The sequence below is a fragment of the Drosophila ficusphila genome, unplaced genomic scaffold, assembly GCF_018152265.1.
Source record: "Drosophila ficusphila isolate 14025-0441.05 unplaced genomic scaffold, ASM1815226v1 contig_436, whole genome shotgun sequence".
NCBI lineage: Eukaryota > Metazoa > Arthropoda > Insecta > Diptera > Drosophilidae > Drosophila > Drosophila ficusphila.
The window spans coordinates 191192-212792 of NW_025064352.1; the positions used below are offsets into that span (position 1 = coordinate 191192).

The window sequence follows — 21601 nt, forward strand, 5'->3', positions numbered from 1 at the left end:
ATGAGGGGCCCGGGGTTCCAGCAAACTGGGCAGAATCATTGCAGCCAAACAAAAACTTATTATTTATATACACATATTTGTATGTTTGCAGTGCTCACAAAGTACTAGTGGGATTGCAGAACGGGGCTTCACTCTAATAAATAATTATCGTATTGTTTAAGTCTCGAATGGAATGCCATAAATCATGACTTGGCCACTAGACGTCGCGAGATATTTGACTCTGAATTATTATCATCACAGTCACATCAGACTGATAAGCACTCTGGCGACAGTGCGAGCAAAGAAGGAATCCAGAGGGAGAAGGATATTCGGACAGGGAATGAGCATCCTTCGGTATTGGGGGAAAATTATGGTAGTGTAACCTCAAGTAACTCGGTCTTTATGGCTGTCATAATGTACAATTTTGGTACTCAGACTGGTTTGTACTAGTAGTTTAACATAAATGAAAATTATAGTCTTAATATTATTTGTTAAATCAAAGTGAACTATTTCCTTCTCTTCTGTAGATGTAAACCATTTCCCAGCTACTAATTTCATATTCAAAGCTGTCGTCCATTTTGAGGAGCTCCGTTACTTAAAACTCTTATGAATATCTAATCTGTTTTGTCTTCAAGCCAGCCCGCTCAGCCAACAAAGTTGAAGGGCCTACCCAGGGGCCAACGAAGTGAGAGGCACTTGTTACCAATACGCTCGTCGGCTTTAGCGGCAAAATTGCGTTCGCCACAAAACGTTTGCCCTTTGGCTTATAGCCCCCAGCTCTTCAGCACACAAGTAGATGGGTTTTCGGGGGAGGGACACATTATGAGTCCCCAACGTACACTGAACGCGTCAAAATGAGCCAAAATCCAGCCTTAGAAAAACACAAAAATATTCAAAACTGACTGAAAAGGGAAATTTAAGCCAACTCCCAACCGCTGGGAACGTAGTATAAACTCTGGCCAGTATAAAGGTTTAAGAGGAAAAGCTTTTAAGCGGAGTGCCGCAGCATCAGCCGCATCAACATCGTCGTGGTATCCGGCAGTGTAGGCCCAAATGAAATGCGGAACAGCACAGCCAATGTTACCGCAACTGTGCTGCAATGTTGCGGCTTTCAATCAGCGTAGGTGGATGCCCATTTTCACAAAAATTGGATGAGTTGGAAAATTTTCTAGCCCAACAAGTAAACTCTGCAAACGTAAATTTAATAGGCGGTCAGGCCTTTGATTTATTTACACATGTGTAGTGAGAATACAATAATTCACTTTGATGCTCATATTGATTTCAGCTTGAATAAGTCGAATTCAAAAATCGCAATTCACTATAAAGACTAACTAAATGTTATAACACAGAACTTGATGGCTTTTTTCGTTAGCGTATTACGGACCTGCAGTTCCTCTCAAAAACGGTATTCAATTTTCTTTAGAAGTCTTCGGCTTGCACCTTTTCTTTGGGAGAGGGCATTTTAAATCTGTTTAAAAATTCAGATTTTAACTTAAAGAAAACTGAATGAGAGCTCAGTTTTTTGGTAATTATTTTTGGCGACTTTATTCCCGAATGTTTGAATCTCCTTAAAAAGTCAGATCTATCTTTAAAGGAAACTGAATGAGAGCTCATTTTTTTGATAATTGTTTTTGGCGACTTCAATTCCGAATGACTATAGCATTTTTTACCTTCATTACGATTTGATAGCTTTACAAATCGAGGCTCTTTTTTATGAGGCTCACTTTGATGCTTGGGTATTTGATCCCCACCTTCAGGCTGAAGGTTTTCTACAGGTCTTATTAGTAAAACACTTTCTCCGGCAACTTTCCTTTCATAACGTCGTTTTCTGGAATGCTCCCTAGCGACTTCTCTTCTGTAATGCTCGGGATCAAGATAATCCTGTTTAACATTTTCAGTCTTAGCTATTTTAACTGCAGATTTGTTTCCGATTTGACGATTGAATAAATCCTTCGGATCACTGTTTTCTTGTACAATTATTTGAGGATTTGTTCTGTTCTTGGGCGATATATCATTCCAATCATTATGCTTGCGATACGTTTTAATGATTGAAGGTAACTGTTCAGTCTTTTCTTTTCTGTTTTCCAAAACTGTGCTTTTAATTTGCTTTGCTGATCTTAGGAAGATGATGCTTTTCTTTTCTGTCATAGGGGTTGTTATACGGCGTAAACTCAAAGAATCGTTTTCGCCATGATCGAATGTTCTTCTTGACAAATTTCTCTTCATCATCTCCTTCCAGTAATCTAAGGGGGTTTGAGTTCTCCTAGCTTCATTAACTTTCTTTAATAAGATGTCCTCCCACTCTCTTTTCTTTTCATTATCAACCGAATTTAGAGGTTTTTCATAGTCCAGCATTTTTGTTTCCCTAATAGCGGGTAAGAATCTGTCTTGTGCTCTTTTATAAGGCAATAAACTGCTGGAGTTTTCATATGAACTTTTGAAACTGTGGTACTCTTCATCCATGGGTAAACTTCTATATCGGGGAATTTCAGGAGGTAGACCTCCACTTGGAAGTCGAACCATTTTCTGAGGATCCCTGTGAAGCCAACTCCAAGGCATTCCGTTGAAATAGGGTTCGGGCATCATGAAACCACCAGAGAATCTGCGACTGTTCTCAGTACAGGGTATTACCTTTGGTATCGGCGGTCTTCCTTCTGCAAATAACATTCTGGAGTGTTGATTTTGCACGACTGCAGCATAAAGGTTCGAAATGCTAGCAATTTGCATGAGTTGAGCAACTTCTGGCGAAAGGTGTTTCGCTGGACACCTCGGATTGAAATCGGAAGCCAACAGGGAACTTCGCAGCTCGTGTTCACAGGCCAAAGGTCTCAAGTGCTCTGGTAAATCGGCGTATGGATTTTTAATTCCCTTAGATCTTTGGGCCCTATAAAGCTCGCGATTGCCGGCCTGGCAATGACACCGATTGGGTGCATAGCCATACGGAATGGACTCATCCGAGGGATACATCTCTAGATCGCCAGGTCTTTCGTAACCCAATCGCCTGAGCCCTGCCCTCACTTCACTTCCCGGCGAAGAGACTTTTGCGGTGGGTTTGCTCATCGAAAACGGTGTCATTGCATCCTTGCCACAATAACCAGGATTGTGAATGCTGCTAAGCACACTTGCCGCACTTTTGCACCCTGGACATTGTTCAGACCTCTTGCAACCCCGTTTGGGTAAGTTCAGAAAGTACTGCATCATGGTTATCAGGATGAGAAGTGTCCTTGTGGGTATGGGCTTCCTCAAGTTGCCGCACTCGTCGAAGATTCCGTAGTAAAGCTCACAGGTATCGGGCAGAACGAATGGTATCTTCAGCGTATTCCAACCCATCATCAAAGGGTAGAGGATCTTGGCAAAGAGCTGCAGGGTCAGTTGATGCAGAAACTGACAGACCGTGCTGGCCGACTTATCCACCATCTTGGCCAGCAATTGGATCATTCCCAGGTTCCTCTGACCCCATCGCCTTTCCCTCGATACGCAACAGCTCATCGCCTTGCGTCCCTCCAAATATGGCCTGCAACTTTGGACCCGATGAAGGCGGGGAATCCCCTGAATACATGCCAAAGGATCCGTGCGATCGCTGTGCGATCGGCAACAGCAGTTATTCATTTTGGCCTGACCGTCTTGGATTTCCGAAAATGCGGTGTTCTTATACACAAAATTTTGATGTTGCCTAATTCAGGCAATAGTTGACTGACACTTGTTTAACAACAAAAAACTTCAAGCATGCTACGATTATCGATTATAAAAAAACAAATTCAAAACCAATAGGAAGACGAGTTAATTTATTTCTTTCTTTTAAGTATATAATTTTTTATGTGTAAGTGACAGAACGTCCATACAATGGTTGCATTGAAGCACGATTTTTGGATTTACTTGATTCACTGAATGTCGAGTGAATTGAGTACCGCTTTTCAACATCCGCGATTTGTTTCCTCAAGGTAGAGCGTCTATAGCGCTTAATCTTTGACGATGTGAACTCAAAATTTTGATTGAGACGGGTTTGTTTAGGACGTCGTCGCTCCAATGTCCAAGATTTGTTAGGATCGGAGGGCGCATAAAAGAGCATAGGGTCTTGATCGCCATTGTACTTTCGTTGCTTGGAAGCGACTGGAACCTTTGGATAATTTTCTCGAACTTCTCCGAGAACGGGCGGTATTGGTCGCTCTGAAGCTATCTGCACAATTGCATTGTACAGCTTTGAAATCTCTTTGGCGGTGGTCATCTCACGTAGATAATCGGCTTTTGCATTATTTTTCCTTTCAAGATCGATTTTTTTCAGGGATCTCCTTAACTCATCTTTCGTAATCGAGGTTCCCTTTCCTTCAATTAGATCCCTCAATAAAATACGAAGACGTTCTGTTCTAAGATTTCCTACGGGACCCACATAGCTAACCTTTCTAGGATGTCGGGTCAGAGTTTTTAGTATATCTTTTACATCATCACTTGGTTTGGCATAAGCTAGAGCAAGGGCATCGTTGAGGAAAACCGATTGTCGTCCAAAGGCTTTTCTTTTCTTCCTCTTTTTTGGCAAGCTCTCATCAGATTCTGATTCCAATATTGTCTCGGGCTTAATCACCGAATAGAATTCATTTCTTTCTATTTTCTTTGGAACCCAATCATCAACGTTATGAGATAAAAATCCCGGAAAATTGTATTCACTAGGTTCCGGAGCTGGACTAATTACTTTCTCTGGGCTTTTAACTTTTTCAGTATTCAAATTTGATTGGCTTTTTGCCTGATAGCCAAAAGGATATGTCTCGCAGATTGACGAAACCTTTTGGCATTCAGGCGAATCACCATATAAAGAATTCATCAGTAACGGCAGTAACGTATCAAGACTCCTTGGATCGATGGGACTCCTCAAGTTGCCACGGTGATCGAATATGCCCATGTACCGGTCACAGACATACGGATTACAAAGTGGCACATTGCAGGCGTTCCATCCAAAACCCTTGGGGTTCAAAAGACTGCTGTACTTCTGCAGGCTGAGTTTGAAAAGGAAGCCATCGATTTCCTCCGGACAGTATCCAATTAGTTTAGCCAAATGCTGTATTTCCACTTTGTTCCTCTGTCGCCAAAGATGATGCTCCTGGGATAGACAGCCAAGTCTAAAACAATCTCGATGGCGTTTGAAATCTATTTTCGGTCTTTTGGGACACAGTGCTGTTAAGCCGGAACATATATTATATCTGATCATCTTTTCGTGGATACTTTAAATTTGGATAGGGAGATCGAATTTGAATACCACTAAACCGAATAGAAAGTTTGGACCACGAGGACATTGTGGTCAATAGGAACAGTAATTTTGACTAATCCAATTTCTTTTTTAAGAAAAAAAATTGGCAAATAAATAAAAGCCAGCCAACGAATAATCCCAAAATTTTCATCGAATATCTACAAGTTGGTGGTGGGATTAAATCAATTGATTTTGTAATCTAGTCTACAAGAAAATCTTCAAAAACTTATAAAAAAGTTTTAAGCTGATTGGCAGGTGTAAAAACCTTCTTTTTGTCAGAACCTCAATATTTGTTGGAGCATTGCGCCGACTGACACGAAAATTAAATAATGGTCTTCACTTTTTTTATTTGGCCCACGAAACGTGTTCGCAGCGTAAAAAGGTAAATTTGATTATGTTAATTTCTTTTCCTTCTCTTCTCATACATTTATTATTTTTTTTTGAACTGGCGAACACACCCAAACCCGAAAAGGAAATTAGGCCCAGAACGCTGATGGACAAGTGTGTGTGGGCCAAGCAGATAAAAGAGATGAAGACTGAGAAGCGGAATGGGTTGAAAGTCAATAGCAGCAATAAAGCGACGGTGGGATTTTTGGGCCTAAATAAACACGCAACTTGGAACGCTAAAAAAGTTCACCGACCTCCGACACAGTTGGCCAGTTTTTTTGGGCAAAACTGAGCGGAAATGATCAACAGTTATGCGCTGCACTTGTGCAGGTAACTCTTTTCAGTGTTGTTTTTTTTCGCAAAACAAACTCCTCAAATTCACACGTATAGTGGGTAAACTCAAACAGACCGTAAAATTAATAATTACAAAATTGCATGTTCTTTGCTGTTATCATGAGCATAAATAATAAATTTGTATGTCAAAAATCTAAGCGCAGATAAAAAGTTACACGTAAGCCTCAACAGCTAAAATAACGACATCATTTTAAATCTGAGCGTGCCATTTGGGAATGTTTGGGCAATTAAGTTAAACTTATTTGATGGGGATTTTTTTGTATAGTAAGCCTACTTTGTGAAAAACCATCAGAGAATCATTCACAATGAAAACGTAAACATTTATTTGTTCTAAAAAACAAACTAAGTGTTCTTGAAAAGTAAGTGAATTTCGTTGACCCACTTATTAAAATTAACCTGATTAGCCTTACAATTGTTATTTCATTCAATGAGTCATTCATTCAACTTGTATTAAAATATCTAAGAGAATCTATAATAGTATTGTGAGTAACACAACCCAAGTGAAGCAAAGATACATATAACGTTTTTGGATTTAATAAATGTTTATTTTTTAGGTTTTTTTAGGCATACTTACAATCTTAAAAGATCTGCAGCTAGTATTTCAAACTTAATCCGTCCCAAAAAACTTCATTTAAGGTCGATTAAATATTCTTTTTGTAATTTTATAAAAAAAATATTATTATTTTACTGTCGATTTAATTAATATTTTTATAACAATTAGCTAGTTGAAGTTTGTGAAGTGTTTGTTTTATTTTTTAATTTAGAGTAAAAGTTTTTAGCAAAAACTTGACAACCTTTAGAAGGTTTCTAATTTTTGTTTTTGATTATTATTATTTTATTTTTAAATTGCACAAAAATTGTATTGTTATTTTAAATACTTATTAAGTTAATTCGTATTTATTATGTGTATTAAATGGTTTGCTGAAAAAATAGTTAATTAGATTTGTTTTTATTGGCTTGTTTTGCGTTGCTTGGACAAATCTATTTATGAACACAACTTCAGTAAATATTCTTGTTGATTTTCAGCTGGATTTATTTGTATTGCACTTTGATTGTTAGTTTAATTGGAATGCTTTAGTGTTCGATTTTGTATTGCACTTTAGCCCACACTCTGAAAAGTAGAATGATGCATTAGAAATGTGTTTTCTATTCCAGACCCAAATTGAGGTTACACGAGAATCACTTGTTTATAATTCGATAGCAGCAAGTAAATAATTTTTAATTGTTTATTATGCCCGTTGGAACTGCTGTTTGCCTGTGGCTGTTTCTTTGTATCTACAAGTACTTGTATCTGTTTTTCACTCGCCATATTTATCTATCGATAGAAAGCTTTCGACTCTATAAATTCTAGAAACTTATCGCTTCTCCCCCGCCTCCGTGCAAAAGTATGCGATAAGTAAACGATAAATTCTAGCAAAAATTTCCATGCGGGGTGGAAAACTCCAAGTTGGGCCTACCTTTGATTTTTTTTGCACTTAATTTTTCGGGCTTAGTTAATGTACAAATTAAGTTTTGCGGCCTTGAAGTTTCCGGATGCTAGAAAGTTTTCCTTGCCAATTGATGGGCGGCTTAGTCAAAGTATCCGCAAGATTTGTGAAGGTGCAGATAAATATTTGACTGCAGTCAAGTGAGATTAGGCTAGGTCAGTTTGGAGTCATAACTCGTAAAGACAAACTTTGAAAATGCAATTAAAGTCTTTTACAGTTCATTGATAAAAATATTTCGGTAATTGGTTTTAAGTGGATTTAACAAAACTAAAAATGGATGTTCAAACATCGCTGCAAATTGGTTTGCATAAAACTAAAAGTGAATATTTAAACTTTTCTGAGAATAAGCTTACGTTATAAGCTTAGCTAAGTTCCAATTCCAGTTAACTATTAAGTAAAGCAGTTCTCTAGAACATGCAATACCTTTGTTATATTATATTATAAACGATTAAAAATATTACTTAAGCGCATTGTAGTGTTTTTAATTATATTGATAGTTGTTTTAATAAAACTATCAGACAAACCATGAACTGAAAATAAAAAGGAACAAATTTGTTTGACGATCACACTTAGAACTTTTTTTATGACGCCAAAACGAGTTGGTGGTATGTGTTTAGTTTTTGCGGATCTTTATGTAACCTCAATGTGGGCCAAAAGAGACAAAGTCGGCTATAAATTCAATAAAGCAAAGGCCAATTTTGCACTTTTCTTAGGACTGTTTTTTTATAGGGTTCAGTCTTCTTATTTACACGCACACACACACACACACGAAAACGTTGTTCTGGGCTGTTTATGTTTTTTTCTGATTTTCTTTCTTTTCCTTCTTGATTCTCTCTCCCACACCAGCTCAGCCACACAGTCCCACACAATGCACAGTGAAATTCCGCTACACCGGAAATTACAATTGAAAAAAGTGGTTGGCCTTTGTATGTTGTTTATTTTTCTTTTTCATTTGGTCTTTTTTTCGAATATTAACTAAAACGTCACACGAAATTATTGTTATTATTTATGATTACGGCGATTGTTATGGTTTTTATTATTATATAGTATATTTCTTTCATATATGAACAGGATGTAAACCCAAATAACACCAAAAAGTTTTAATAACAGTTTATAGTTTTTGAACTAAATTTAGTTGTGATCATGTTTTTGGTTTACATTTTTTGATTTCCAAGCTATATCACTTTTAGTTATTAAGTTGGTTTGCATAATTTTCAAAAATCTGTTGTATTTTCAATATGTATTTTGTAGCTTTCTCGATTTTTTCGCACTCATAACACACTCACTTTTAATTGTTTAAACTTGTAGAACAACAAATGTTTATTGCAGAAGGAGCATGAAAACACACGACGCGCTGCCCTTCCTCGATCCCCTCTTCGACGCTTTTCCTCTTCAGTTTTCCGCTTCTCAGCTGCGCTGCCAAACCGTACAGTTTGAGAGTTAATATCGGACTGGCAGCAGCAGCCGATACGAATCGGCGCACGAGTCGTGCGAAGCCCGAAGTCCGTTCTCATTGGAACCCGAAAAGTATCTCAAAACTGGAAGGCGGTACTGGAAGATACTTCTCGCTCAGGGCCCCGCATATGTCATTTGTTGTTGTGCGAGTATAACAAAAACAAAAAAACAACGGATAGACCCGCAGCACAGCTGAGCGAAATATTTACTACACACTGGCGGGTAAGAGCGATTTATCTGAGAGATACAAAAGCGAACGAACGACCGTCACCGCAACGTAGTAACCCACACAGATACAAATTGGTCGCATACATTCTCGCCCAAAAACCGGCATTCCTGTCAGTGCATTAAAAAAAAGAAGAGAGTTTTACAAAAGACACCAGCTTAAGAGCGCCGCTCTTTGAATAAACATCTTGAAAGCTATTTCAGTTGGCGATATTTTGTGATTTCCCGGTTTTGGCGTATTTCCCCAAGTTTCTCCCATTTTAAAATTGATTTCATCAACTAGTTTTCGCTGGGCAAGTATTATTAATTGCATTATGTTGCCCCGAAATTTGAAAAGTTCTATAGCCGCTGCTTTGTATTTCTTTTTCCCAGAATTTTAGTGCGGAATTTGCATTTTTGGTGAATAAAAATAAAATCGGATTGCAGCTAGTGTTCTAACTGTGGGGGAATCCCAAGAGCTACTATTTGTGATTTGATATGTTGGATTTTTTACACTTCACTTTAACGAATTCTCAAAATATTTTAAATATCAAATAATTGATTAATAAACAAAATTTATTTTCCTTGAATTAACAAAAATAATCTAAATTCCGTGAACCAAAATAACCTTTGGATGGACCAACAACAACATTGTTCAAATTTGAGCTCTCGTACCGAAAAACTCTGCCGCAGCATAATTGTTTATTGATAACCTCGAAGGGGACCCAAGACTAAAGCCAATAAACGAGATTTTCTTCATTTGAATGATAACATTTTGAACTTTGACAAAGCGAATGCCGAAGTAATTGGAGACTTCGAGCCCAAGCATTTATGTTAAGGCAATAACTCAGAGCAGCGAGTCAGAGTCAGAGGAGTATCGTTTTTCCACACAAAAAATAAATTGAAAACTTTTGAGAAGTGCCCCAAAGTAATAGCAGAAAATAATAATAATGTGTGGCCTTTGAAATGCGAAACGTTTTATGGTTGCATGTATTCTTTTTTTTAATATTTTGTTGGGTTTTTTTATTCTATTTTTATTATTTTTGTTTTTGTTTTTCGTTTTTTTTTTTTTTTTTAAAGAGAGTAAAACACAAAAGCCATAAGCTAAAACACAAACTAAGTAAGAATTGTGTTAGTTCGCATCATCATTATCGCGATGATGATGATGACGATGCTACACTACACTCTAATAAAATTTACGACAATGCGAATGACTACGGCGACGACTCAGTCTCAGTCTCAGTCTGAGAACAAGATAGAGATACGGAGGCCGAGGAAGCGGTGTGCCTGCTAAGCCCTGCAGTCAACTAACCAAAACTAGCAAAGACCAAAGGCCCAAAATGTATCTATATAGCCCCCCGAAACCCACCTCTCCATACATATATACATATATATATGTATGTGTATATATGTTTGTACGTATCGCTGCTCTTTTGTCTGGCTCTGGTGTGGGAAAGAATGCAGTGAAGGGAATTTCCAAGTCAAGACTTGGCAAGCCATGGCCGTAATGTGTAATGTATCTCTTGGATACATTTTTAAATTGTATGCCATACGCTGCTGGGGCTGTTTTGGAACGTTGACAATGCAACTGTAAATGTATCTGTGGCTGTGTATCTGTATTTGTATCTCTGCTCCAGCCAAAAGGCCAACAGCATTTGCATTGGCCATTGCCAATTAATCAAAAAACCAAGAAAAAAAACAGTAAAACGCTCAAAAAACCAGAAAAAAAAAACCTGCAATTGATTTCAATATTTCAGCAGCATTGTATCTTTCACACAAAAAGAGCTGTATATCGTTGCGTAAATCAATATGTATAGACATATAGTATTGCCGTTTTTTTCGATATCTCCGCCCGCTGCCTATTCCCTCTCGAATGCCACGCCAAAAAATGGCCCGAACCGAATCTGAGATGTACATACATACATATCGGTTTAAGATAGTATTAAAAAAATTAAGTTATGTGTTTTATTTTATTTTTATTTTGCATGGGATTTTAGGATTTATTAATAATGGTTGATTTATAAGCTAGTTGCTTAAGAAAAACGAATAAAAAATATATTCCTGTGTAAAAGATGCCAATGCCTAACAAGTTATTTACAATTGGAAAATATTTTAATAAATCCATTAATATTTATATTTTCAACAATTTCTTTTTCGCTGTTCTACTATTTTGACCGTATCTGTATCTTTGAATTTGTTCAACGGAGTGTTTACCTTTCCCTTGTTGCATGCCTCTTGTTGCACTTTTCGTCCACCGTTTTCGATCCGTTTCCCTTTTCTGGATTTCTCTCCACACTTCTACCGTTTTCTCTGCGGCTTTTTGTGGGCTAGGTCAGTTCAAAGTTCACGTGTTTCGCATCCATTGAATCAATCGGTATCGGAATTTGGTAATTTTTGGTCCCGAGCCAAAGCAACCTGTTCCCTGACAGCTAATAGATAAAAACTGGGCGAACAATGTCTTTCTTTGACTGCATTGTTTACTTCCCTTGACTTGAGTGCATTTTGTATCTCATTAATAGTGGACTGACGGAAGGGTTATTTACTAATGTTGCATAAAAATAGTTACTTGAAAAATAAGAGATGAATGAAATTTTTAAAACCAACTCACAAATAATTATAAATTTTTTTTTGTTTGCGTTTTTTATATTTAAGATGTGCCCTAGTTTGTATTTCATTTCTTAACATGCACATCATACAAACTACGAAGAGCACTCCATAAAAATATTTTCTAAAGACAACAACACTTCAAAATTCAGGTCACTCCGACAACAGATGGCGCTGCATGCGAAATATTTTTGCAGCAGGCATACGCATAATTTCAATTGCTAGCATCAAATGTTATTTTTACCCAAAACAATTTCGCTTCACTAGAAGAGTTGGTTCTAAGGGGGAACAGATTTCTGGGTGGGTGGTGCATCTAGCACAAAACTCTTATGTTGTTGTTTTGGGGCAATAAATTGAAATGCACAACAGAGCTGGGAGGGGGAAAAAAAAGAAAACCAGTGCAGGAAAAACTGAACCAAAGGAAGTCGGGTCTTGGCCTGCGTCCTTCTACCAAAGCTAGTTTTACAGCTGCTGTTATGGTACACTGTTAATATGACCAAAGCACTTAAGAGAAGTATAAAAATATTTATTATTTACTGACAGAAAACGTTTATAGAAATGGCTTTTGTGATTAAATGAAAGTACTTGAAGGGTTTTTTAATGTACTGGTAATACTTTGTTACTTATTCTTCATATATTTTGTTTAGTGCACTTGTTGCTCGTGCAACGATTTAGTTGCGGGCCACTTGTCATGCGAGAAGGCAGCATTCGACATTCAGTATCCAGCTTCAGAAGCAGTTCTGCAACTGGTCGTCTTGCCTTGCCCGAGTCTTCAAATTGCCAGTTAGCCAATCTGCCGCTCTCTCTTCTGCAACACAGCATTGCCGCCCCCTGTCCACCCCCGAATCGCCCTCCAATAAAAGCAGAAAACCCCCTCCGGGAAAAGAAGAGAGCCCCCTCCATCATCAACACTTCGCCTGGCCACATTTTTGCAGTTGTCGAGTGGCTTTGTTAGCGATGCGGCGGCGACTTCCAACTTGTTCTGAATAACAGGACAAGGGGTGGCGATTTAAGCGGGTGGTCAAGAGGTACACCGGTAAAAATCTCAATTGATATTTTAAAATGAGAAAAGGGTTCTAGAGATTCAGACACAATTCTTTACATTTGAGACGAAAATAACAAATCTATAGAACAAAACCTCCACAATATAAAAAAATGTTTATTATTTCGCAGTGTATCTGTGGAATAAATCCGAAACTGGCCACTTTAACCAGAGAAAACTACACAAAAAGAGGAAGAGGTCGCTGCGTGTAACCAGAGAAAAAGAAGAAATGGCAATGGGAATTGCAATTTGAGGCGCAGCATCTGTGTGTGCGGGATTTTCCAGTTGCCTTTTTTTTTTGTTTTTGTTTCGCTGTGTGGCATTTGAAACAATTTGAGCTAATTTGTGTAAATGTAGATCTTATCAAAAGGATTGTGTAGTGCAACGAATCCCAGGGATAAGCATAGAGGTCAAAAAGGAAATAGCCAACGAGTACAGTAGATAAAATACCCTGGATTATTGTGGTCAATTCAGAATACTGTAACATTTGTTGGCTTAAAAAAGGGTATGTAATATCAATGCACAATAACATTACTAAGAACATATTAGAAATCTTAAGTTAATAATAAGAATATATAGTCATACAATTATCTTTTCACATAAGTTATAAATGCTATATATTTATTTAACAAATAACACCTTACCCATTCAGCCCATAAATGATAAAATGCATCCAAAATTACCATATGAATTGGTCAAAGGCCAAATAACCTCTACCATAGATCCTCATCTTGAACGTATGTAAAGAAAAAACACTCACCTGAAATGATATTCAAAGAGAAAAGCATTAGTATAAATGAATAAATTCCATAGAGATCAAGGTCAGGATAAATTCGACTCCCCCGAACGGAAATCAATGTAATCGCATCCTTTTCCGAGCCAATCTCTCATCTCCTCAAAAAGAGAAAAAACGTTTGCCCCAAGGCAGGAAAACCAAAAAAAAAAACACAATAAGGAGAAAAAAACTTAACCCAATTCAATGACGGCATCTATGTCAACGTTGGGAATGTTGTTGTCGCTGAATCTGTGACTGTTATCAGGCCATAAATGTTTCGAGTGCAAAAAAAAGAAGAGGAGAGACAGAAGCTTTGAAAACGCAATGCAGAAACTAGTCTGGCCAGATGTTAAAGTGTCAGTGTGGCCGAGCGGGTGGTTCTGCATTTGGCTCTGTAAGTGCATCTGTATCTGTACTGGACCCATTTCGAGTTCAAGATTCTTTTGTGACTGCTGCGTTTGCCTTCGGGGGAGACATCGAATCGCTGCTTTTCCGTTTTTTCTAGATCTATTTGGTTGGGCTTCCTTTTTTCTACCCCGCAATTAAAGAGTTTGGGGTATAAGAGACTTACAGGCAGCAACAAAAAATGAACTCAAGAGCAAATAACTGGTTTTAAGATTCTTAAAAAAGTTTAATATTGCATGCAAAATTTAGTTTTTAATTTATTTTTTGGAAATAAGGTATTCAATTTTTTTTGGGATACAAATACAAAATATCTTATAATTTATTTTCCTAAAAGTATGCTTCTTTATTTAATCGCATTTTTGTCCTGATTGCCTTCATAATGCATAAAAATACGGCCAAAATGGTTCTATTGTATACACTTTAGGGACTTCAATTTAAATTTCTTTTGATGTTTGCAGCTTAGTTGGATTTAGAAGAGGCACCCACTTCCCTCAGCATTCCTCTAGCTAGTTTTAGTTGAAGAAAATCCAAAGCAAATGCTAGCATTCATGTCGCTCGCCTGTCCTATTTTTGTGTGTTTGAGATATTGCAATGAAAGTGCTCACAGAAAGAATTCAACTTCAGCAAACACTGGGAGATAAGAGACTCCAATTTCAATTTTGCTTGGCTATACAACAAAAGTGTTGCATAAAGATGGTTATATGGATATGTACACATTTTGATTAATTATCCAATAACATGTTATTGGGTAGCTTTTAACTTGTTTATATTTCTTCATTTAATAAAAAATATTGAAATTCAAAAACAAAAGTCTGGAACTACATATTTTTCGTTCCAGTGTATAAGCTTCAAATCTAACCGAAACCGAACCAAACCGAACAAAACTGCAGCCATCTATCGCCTTGCTTTGAGTTGAGTTTGAGATGGAGATTGAGATGGAGATGGTTCGTTGAATCGTCTTGTGCCACATATTTTGATGGAATGCTGGTTGTTCTACACTCCTTCTTATCCCCCAAGCAATTTGAAGTTTTTAAAGTTTCAGCACACATCGAACGTTCTTATTGTTATTCTAGTTTTTCGACTTCTCATGTCTCATCCAACTAAGCCGTAAAGTGTTTTGGGGCTGTTTTATTGCGGGTTTGCTGGTGAGGAAATGGTTTTATTTGAAGAACTAAAATAGTAGGAGTTCGATTCGTCGGTTAGATATTAAATGTTGTTTCTTAAAGTTTAAGCTGTGGTTCTTGAGTTTTATTTATTGGCTTTTACCTAAGCAAAGGCTTAGGCCTTACTGGTTTTTATTTTAATTAAAGTTTCATAACTTCTTGGCAATTCAAAAAGTACAGAAATACCACAATGTCAATTCAAATGCAAAGCCATTTATTTGATAGTCGTTTGTTAAATAAGAATTTATTTAAAAATGAGAATCTTACTATTGCGTTTATTTTTAAATCCATCAATGTCACGTTTTTAAATTAAAAACTGTCCAATCTGACACTGTAAAAGGACGTTTTCTAGACAACCAGAAGAAAACGAATCAGTGTCACTCCTGGGCTCTTCGCTTCTTGTCCAAACTCGTTTTTTATTACGAGTATCCATATATTTAGCCGCTCTGTCATGCGATGGAAGGGCATGAACACTTTTCAAGGTCCGAGATGCAGTCAGTGCTAGGCAGTAAAAAGTGGGGCAATTAAAGCGTTGCAGAAATCACCATAAGACGACCGGGTTTTTTCCGCAGCCCTGGGATATCGGTTACAGATCCGTCTTCATCTCCGCTTTATTCGCTTTATGCCAGCCCGACTTGTTTTAATTAAAGTTAAGTTGCGGCTCTCGGAGAAGAAGTCCTGGTCGAGTGTCAATTGGCTATCACTCATAATACGATGTATCTGCGTCTTCAACTGAAGTATCTGGTTAATAGTCAGCACTGGTGGTCGTTGAACTGCCTATTCAGTGTCACTTCAATTGGCAGAATACGCGGAATTCCTGCCTTTGATTCGGTTAGGTGTACTCGTTTTGTATATACCAGATGCAACTGGGATATTTTTAGCTTGCCTTTTCAGACTCCTCCCCACTCTCTTCATTTTTTTTTAAGCCCGAGGCGGATTTTACCTCATTTAAACGTGTTCCCCATTCTCCTTCAGCTACTTCGCTTGCGACCGCTGCCTTATCTTCCCCCTTTTGGCAGGGGTAAGTCGTCGTCTGCTGCCTTAATTCGTATTGATAGTGGACTTTAAACCCAACTTTACAATATTTCTGGAATACGCGATTCGTGAAAAACACTCAAATTTTGAATTCAAATTTAAATTATATTTAGCCAAATACTAACATAGTTCACATTAATTTTCAATAATTAAATGTCACAATTAAACCATTAACAATTTTTTATAAAAAGTAGGCATTTTGCTTTTAAAAAGAAATATTTGAATTTAGCCAATTTCGTTTGGCTCCCGAATAAAATTACATTTTCAATATCTTTCCGGAAATTATAAAACCGAACCATTTCCCAACTTCCCTGTAGAGTATCTATGAATCTCTGTAGGCCTTTCTTTCTGGTTTTTCCCCACAATCTTCATCATGACCATCATGATCATCGGCGTCATCATGCTCAAATTGTTAGACTGTAAAACTTTGACTCTTGGTATGCGCACTTTCTCCTTAAATGCTATTTTTCGTTAACATTGTTTTCGCCGTCAGCCGACAATTTCCCCTTCGGTTTTTCTCTCCCCAAGATTAGGTGCAATTGGAGGAGTTTCGTGTATATCTTTCAACATCTAATTTGTGGCTTTCCTTGACTCGGTTCCGTCTTCTTCGGTTTCTCCCTCGCTTTTCCGCGGCTTGTTGATTTTTTTTTTTTTTTTTTTGACAATTTTTTGCGTAATCTGTAGTTTCTTGTTTTGGCTTCACGAAAATTCCCATTGGTGTTTAATTGGCATTTTTTAGTGTCGCAATTTTAATGATTTAATTTTCGCTGCTCGTTCGCCGAGTGATTTTGTGCAAATTGCAAGTTGCAAGTTGCAGGTTGCCGGTTGCTGCTGCTTTTTTGTTTTTTTTTTTTTTTTTGGCCGGGTGTGTTGACATGCGTCAGCCACTGAAAATCGAACAATGGAAACGGGACTGCTAATGGGAATGGCAGGGAAATGCTAATGGTAATGGAAATCGAAATGAAAATCGTCTATTTCAACTCCGGATTCCGATTGTGCGAAGTGTCTGAGCGCAATTGGCATTGCTAACGACTTGGATTTTGGCTCCGGATTTCAAGTCAGCGTGATTAGCAATTTGAGCAATTTGGCTAGAAGCAAAACTCGGGGAAGGAGACTTTGGTCTGGTTTCGTTCGAGGTTTTGGTTTTGGTTTTTTCGGGGGCCGACATAATGTCGGAATATGGAAATGAGAGCATTCAGCACTCAAAAGGTGAAATTGGAAAATCAGGCATTTAAAAGATTTGCATGTCAAAGGCGTATATAGGGCAAAGTCAAATTTTTAAACGTTTAGTTAATAGTCTGTTTCCTTTGAATTAATAGTTGTAATTACTAGAAATTAAGTTACAAAAACATTTTGTATTGAATCTTATTTTAATCAAATCATTTACTCAAGTCACAAATTTGTAACTGCAAACTAAATTTAAATTTCACAAAGCACACATATAAATATGTTATTAAATCCAGACCAAATAAAGGGTTAAGGTTAGTAAATATATAAATTATTCAGCTATAAACAGATTGGGAAACACTCGACCCTACTCTTGAAGCAATATCGCTTAAAATTGGGTCACTTTATCGGTTTGTAAACGCAGGATAAGTGAATCAAACATGAACAACCATTAATTGGGAAAGGGAACGGGAAAGGGCTTTCCCCCAAGCACAATTGGGATATCGGTATCAGTAACCCAATTTAGCAGGCTCTCGAAAACCCTTCAACTGATTGCAAGTGGAGCGTGCTCCAATTTGTAATCGATTTACCCGCAATGTATCTATCCGTATCAGACAACAAAATTTCAATCAAAATACTTGTATCACTTGCTGTCGACACTCCAGCCACAAGTTGCACTAACCGCAAATCGTAAAAGGAGTCCAAGCGAAAGGATGGGAGGAAAAGCGTTGAAAAATGCTGAAAAGTCGTATAGAGGGGAGTCGAAAGGGGCGTGCCTGTTTGGGGGTGGGGGGGGGTTCAACACCTAAGGAAAGACCTTGAAAAGCATGCGCTTTGATTGCAGCTCACAACTTTCGCCACTGTCGCTGTCGACATGTTGCGTTAATTTTTCATGTCGGATTCAGACAAACGAAACGAAAGAAGGCGAAATAAAGCCAAGTTGGCCCAATCCGTCACACCGGAAAAATTCTGCCTTTAAGGTATTTAATGGATATAGTACTTTTTATACTTTCTAAATTGCATAGCGTGCACTTACAACCTGCAAACTAGTTTTGTATTTCTTAGGCAATTCCTGTTCTTAAATCTTATATTTTAAACATCAAAAAATTATTAAAAACGCAGTTCTCTACAGGTCTACTTATAATTTTTTTAATTATATTTTTTTTAATGAAAATGTTTTGTAAAAACAAAAAAATTTTTTACTGTATACACAGATTGCAACTCGAAAAGGTATGAGCGAGAAGGGACTATACAATAAAAGCGAGACAGACAAGTAGATATTGAGATAGGGTGAAGTCTCCTCCAGTCGGCATCGTCATTACGGGTCTTATCATCGTCGTCACGAAATGCAACCGCAAGGCCTCCAACTCATCCCCCTTTTCTGTACACTCGGATTGTCTTGCCATATGCAATTAATGTTTTGTTTTGTCTTTCACCTTAGGATCACTGAGGAAATTTTACAAGCAAACTTTCCCAATTTTTCTTAATTTATTCAAAAAACTATAGAATTTACAACATGATAGATAATGCAAAACGACTTGAAATATCTTTATTTTTAAATTTCCATTTATCTCTGAATTTTTGTTAATTAACTCGATTGCAGTGTAAAAACCGAAGCGAAGGCGAAAAATAAAAGAACTGAAAAGGGGGTCGCGTTTTAGCAGCATCTTCTTCAAGGCAGCGCCGCAATATGGCCAACCCATCCAATCCGTCCATCCAAAGCTGTTGCATCTTGCACTTTATAGGTAGAAGTTGGTGACCCACACACACACGTGCACACCAACACGAAACCGGTGCACTGGTGTGTGCGAACATGTCTATGTGGTAGTCACAGCCGCTGCAAATTGCATATTTTTCTTCGGCTTAGCTCACGTTTCTCGCTCGTTTCGCAAGCTGTTGAAAAGTTTCCTTTGACTGGCTCCCCTTCCCCGATGTCTGGTGGAAGCACTCGATCTATATGTATATACTATATGCGATATATGGCCCGCTCCCTCCCTTTGAAGTTTCGTTCATTTTATTGCAATCTGCGGTGCATCTTCTTTGCCTCAGCCAGATTTTACCAGATACGGTCGATTTTTAGTATCGAATAGGTACTATTGGCTTTTTAATGAAACTAAAGTAATAAAGTAGCTCAGATTTGATTCCTATATTTATCGACCTATTTGATAATAATGGTTATTTGACCTCTGGAACTACTTATTATACATGAAAGCACATTTTATAAATCCCAAATTAATATGTTACAATACACCTACCAACTTTTATAAAAATTTTTTTAATTCAAAAAAAATCTTAAATATCTCAATAAATAAAGCTGAAATGGTTAATTTTTAGGTATAGTGCATTGAAAGTCAACGATTTTTCAAGGGGGACTTTAAGCAGCGGTATGTGAAGCTCACCTTCACTGTGTGGTTTTCAATAAAGGTGGCTTCTGTTGTTGTGTTTTTATTTTTCCAGCTGTTTGCTTACTAAACCCACTGAAACTCCGACTCACAACTTAACCCCCTGGTGCCTCGGTGTTGCAAATCTGGGGGATTGTCATAGGACCTTGGGCGCGAAGACTCCAGAACCGAACAAGGTGTGCAACAGTTGCAGCAGCTGAATTCTTTCTGCCTTTTTCGTTCATTCTTTATTCTTGTTTGTTTTCTTTTATTTTGCGCTTTAGCTCTCGAACTTGTTGTTGTCCTTTGGGGGATTTCCCAGTTGTCTATCGTAAGCGATTTATTTTTATTGTTATGGCACACGGACAGAGACTGTGCCAGAGATTTATGCGCTTACCATACCGATTTTTAAAGTTTTTTACGAATATTCATACCATAGGAGGTGAAGGCAACGCGAATTTTATGACAACATTTATTAAAAGTGATATTTTATGGATTTCGATATTAATATACGAGAGCAGTGCTTATCTCTCTGTCAAAATCAAGTTGTGGTTCATAAAAACAGGATGCACTCGAATGTTGCGCAAACTCCACAGAGCTAGATGGATATACTGATTTATGTGGTGTATATTTCTCGAAAATCCTGTTTTCCATCTTCGCCTCTTGACGTTTGTTTGATGTTAACTGCTCGATTGTATCGCCAACAACTCAAAGTTCGGGCATTAAAATTTATTGCCACGGCAAACATCTGATTACCAGACAAGGAAGCCAAGGCAAACACTTTGAACTCTTCGGTCAGTTTTCAAAAAAATTAAAGGCAAAATATTTTAAAATAAATTAACTAAAAATCATCTCAGTTAAAAAATGTTGTACGAAAAACTTTTTGGGCAACCGGATCGGTTTCAAGTACTTTGTCGCTTAAATCTTAGTTTTATGTATCTTACTTCTGGTATGCAGTTCAAACTTAAAGACAACCCACTCACACACTCTCCTTCACATATAAGTGGGCAAGAAAAAAAGGAAACTGCATTGAAACTCATAAATCGAGTTTTTCCAATTTTATCCCACTGCCTCCCTCCTTTCTTATTCTTCTTCTTCTTCTTCTGACACACACACGACTAGGCGACGCGTTTTTCTTTTCCAAGCTGATTTTTCCTCATCGACTAATTTTTCTTTTCCAAGCACATACACACGTTCACATCTTCCGAGCCTTAATCATTATTTTTCCAGTGCTTTGCTTTCATTACTTGCCAACACACACCAGTGCATTTTTTGTAGGTTGTTGTTTGTTTTTTGTTGTTCTTGTTTTTTTTCGAGTGGTGAGGGGGTTTTCTTTGGGGTTCTTCTTCTGCCTCTTCGTACTTCAATGTACTTGTCTTTTAGCACTCTTCTGTGTGCATTGATTTCATTGTTTGCCAACTACAACAATAACAAATGCATCTAAGTTAATTTGTATCTGTGTTTGTGAAACACATCTGTATCTGTACGCTGACTCGTTGACTGCTCACTTTGCTTGATTCAACACCAAGAATAACTACATCGGTATTATTTACCTTAGCCACAGGTTACTCTCCCTATTTTCCGCTTACTCTAATGTATTTTAGCATAATATTATTACTATAGTTCTTGAAGTGTATATATAAGTTCTTTTTTTAAGTCATATTTTTAAAAAAAATTAACAAATATTAAAAAACTTTGCCTTTTTAAAAAATATAATTGTTTGACTTTTTAAAGATTTTGTGGATTATTTCCTTTCTTCAATTAAATTCATTTAGGTCTTAATTTTTCGAATGCTTGCAGCCATTTATTTTTAAGCTCGATCTCTCTTTGCACCTCTCTTTTTTCTTTGTCTCTCACTGCTGATCAAGTGCTCAATTATTATGACTTGTTGTTGTACTTCTTGTCTTCCATTGACCATTCCGTG

General features: G+C 37.4%; 3 protein-coding genes across 3 annotated transcripts in view; all 3 read right to left on the bottom strand.

Annotated features, from left to right (window-relative positions):
* The window catches only part of LOC108098203 (fibronectin type-III domain-containing protein 3A), a 115392-nt gene that overhangs the window by 51399 nt on the left and 42392 nt on the right, over positions 1-21601 (bottom strand).
* On the bottom strand, positions 1176-3679 carry LOC108098204. The gene has a single exon (XM_017200944.2). It carries the CDS (start codon positions 3586-3588, stop codon positions 1399-1401), a length of 2190 nt encoding a protein of 729 aa, XP_017056433.2. The 5' UTR covers positions 3589-3679; the 3' UTR covers positions 1176-1398.
* Positions 3748-6527, bottom strand: LOC108098205. The gene has a single exon (XM_017200945.2). The coding sequence runs from the start codon at positions 5177-5179 to the stop codon at positions 3794-3796; it is 1386 nt and encodes a 461-aa protein (XP_017056434.1). The 5' UTR covers positions 5180-6527; the 3' UTR covers positions 3748-3793.

What these genes read in the sequence shown, in the direction of transcription:
- LOC108098204 (XM_017200944.2), bottom strand. Translation starts at nt 3,588, where the DNA reads ATGAATAACTGCTGTTGCCGATCGCACAGCGATCGCACGGATCCTTTG.
- LOC108098205 (XM_017200945.2), bottom strand. Translation starts at nt 5,179, where the DNA reads ATGATCAGATATAATATATGTTCCGGCTTAACAGCACTGTGTCCCAAA.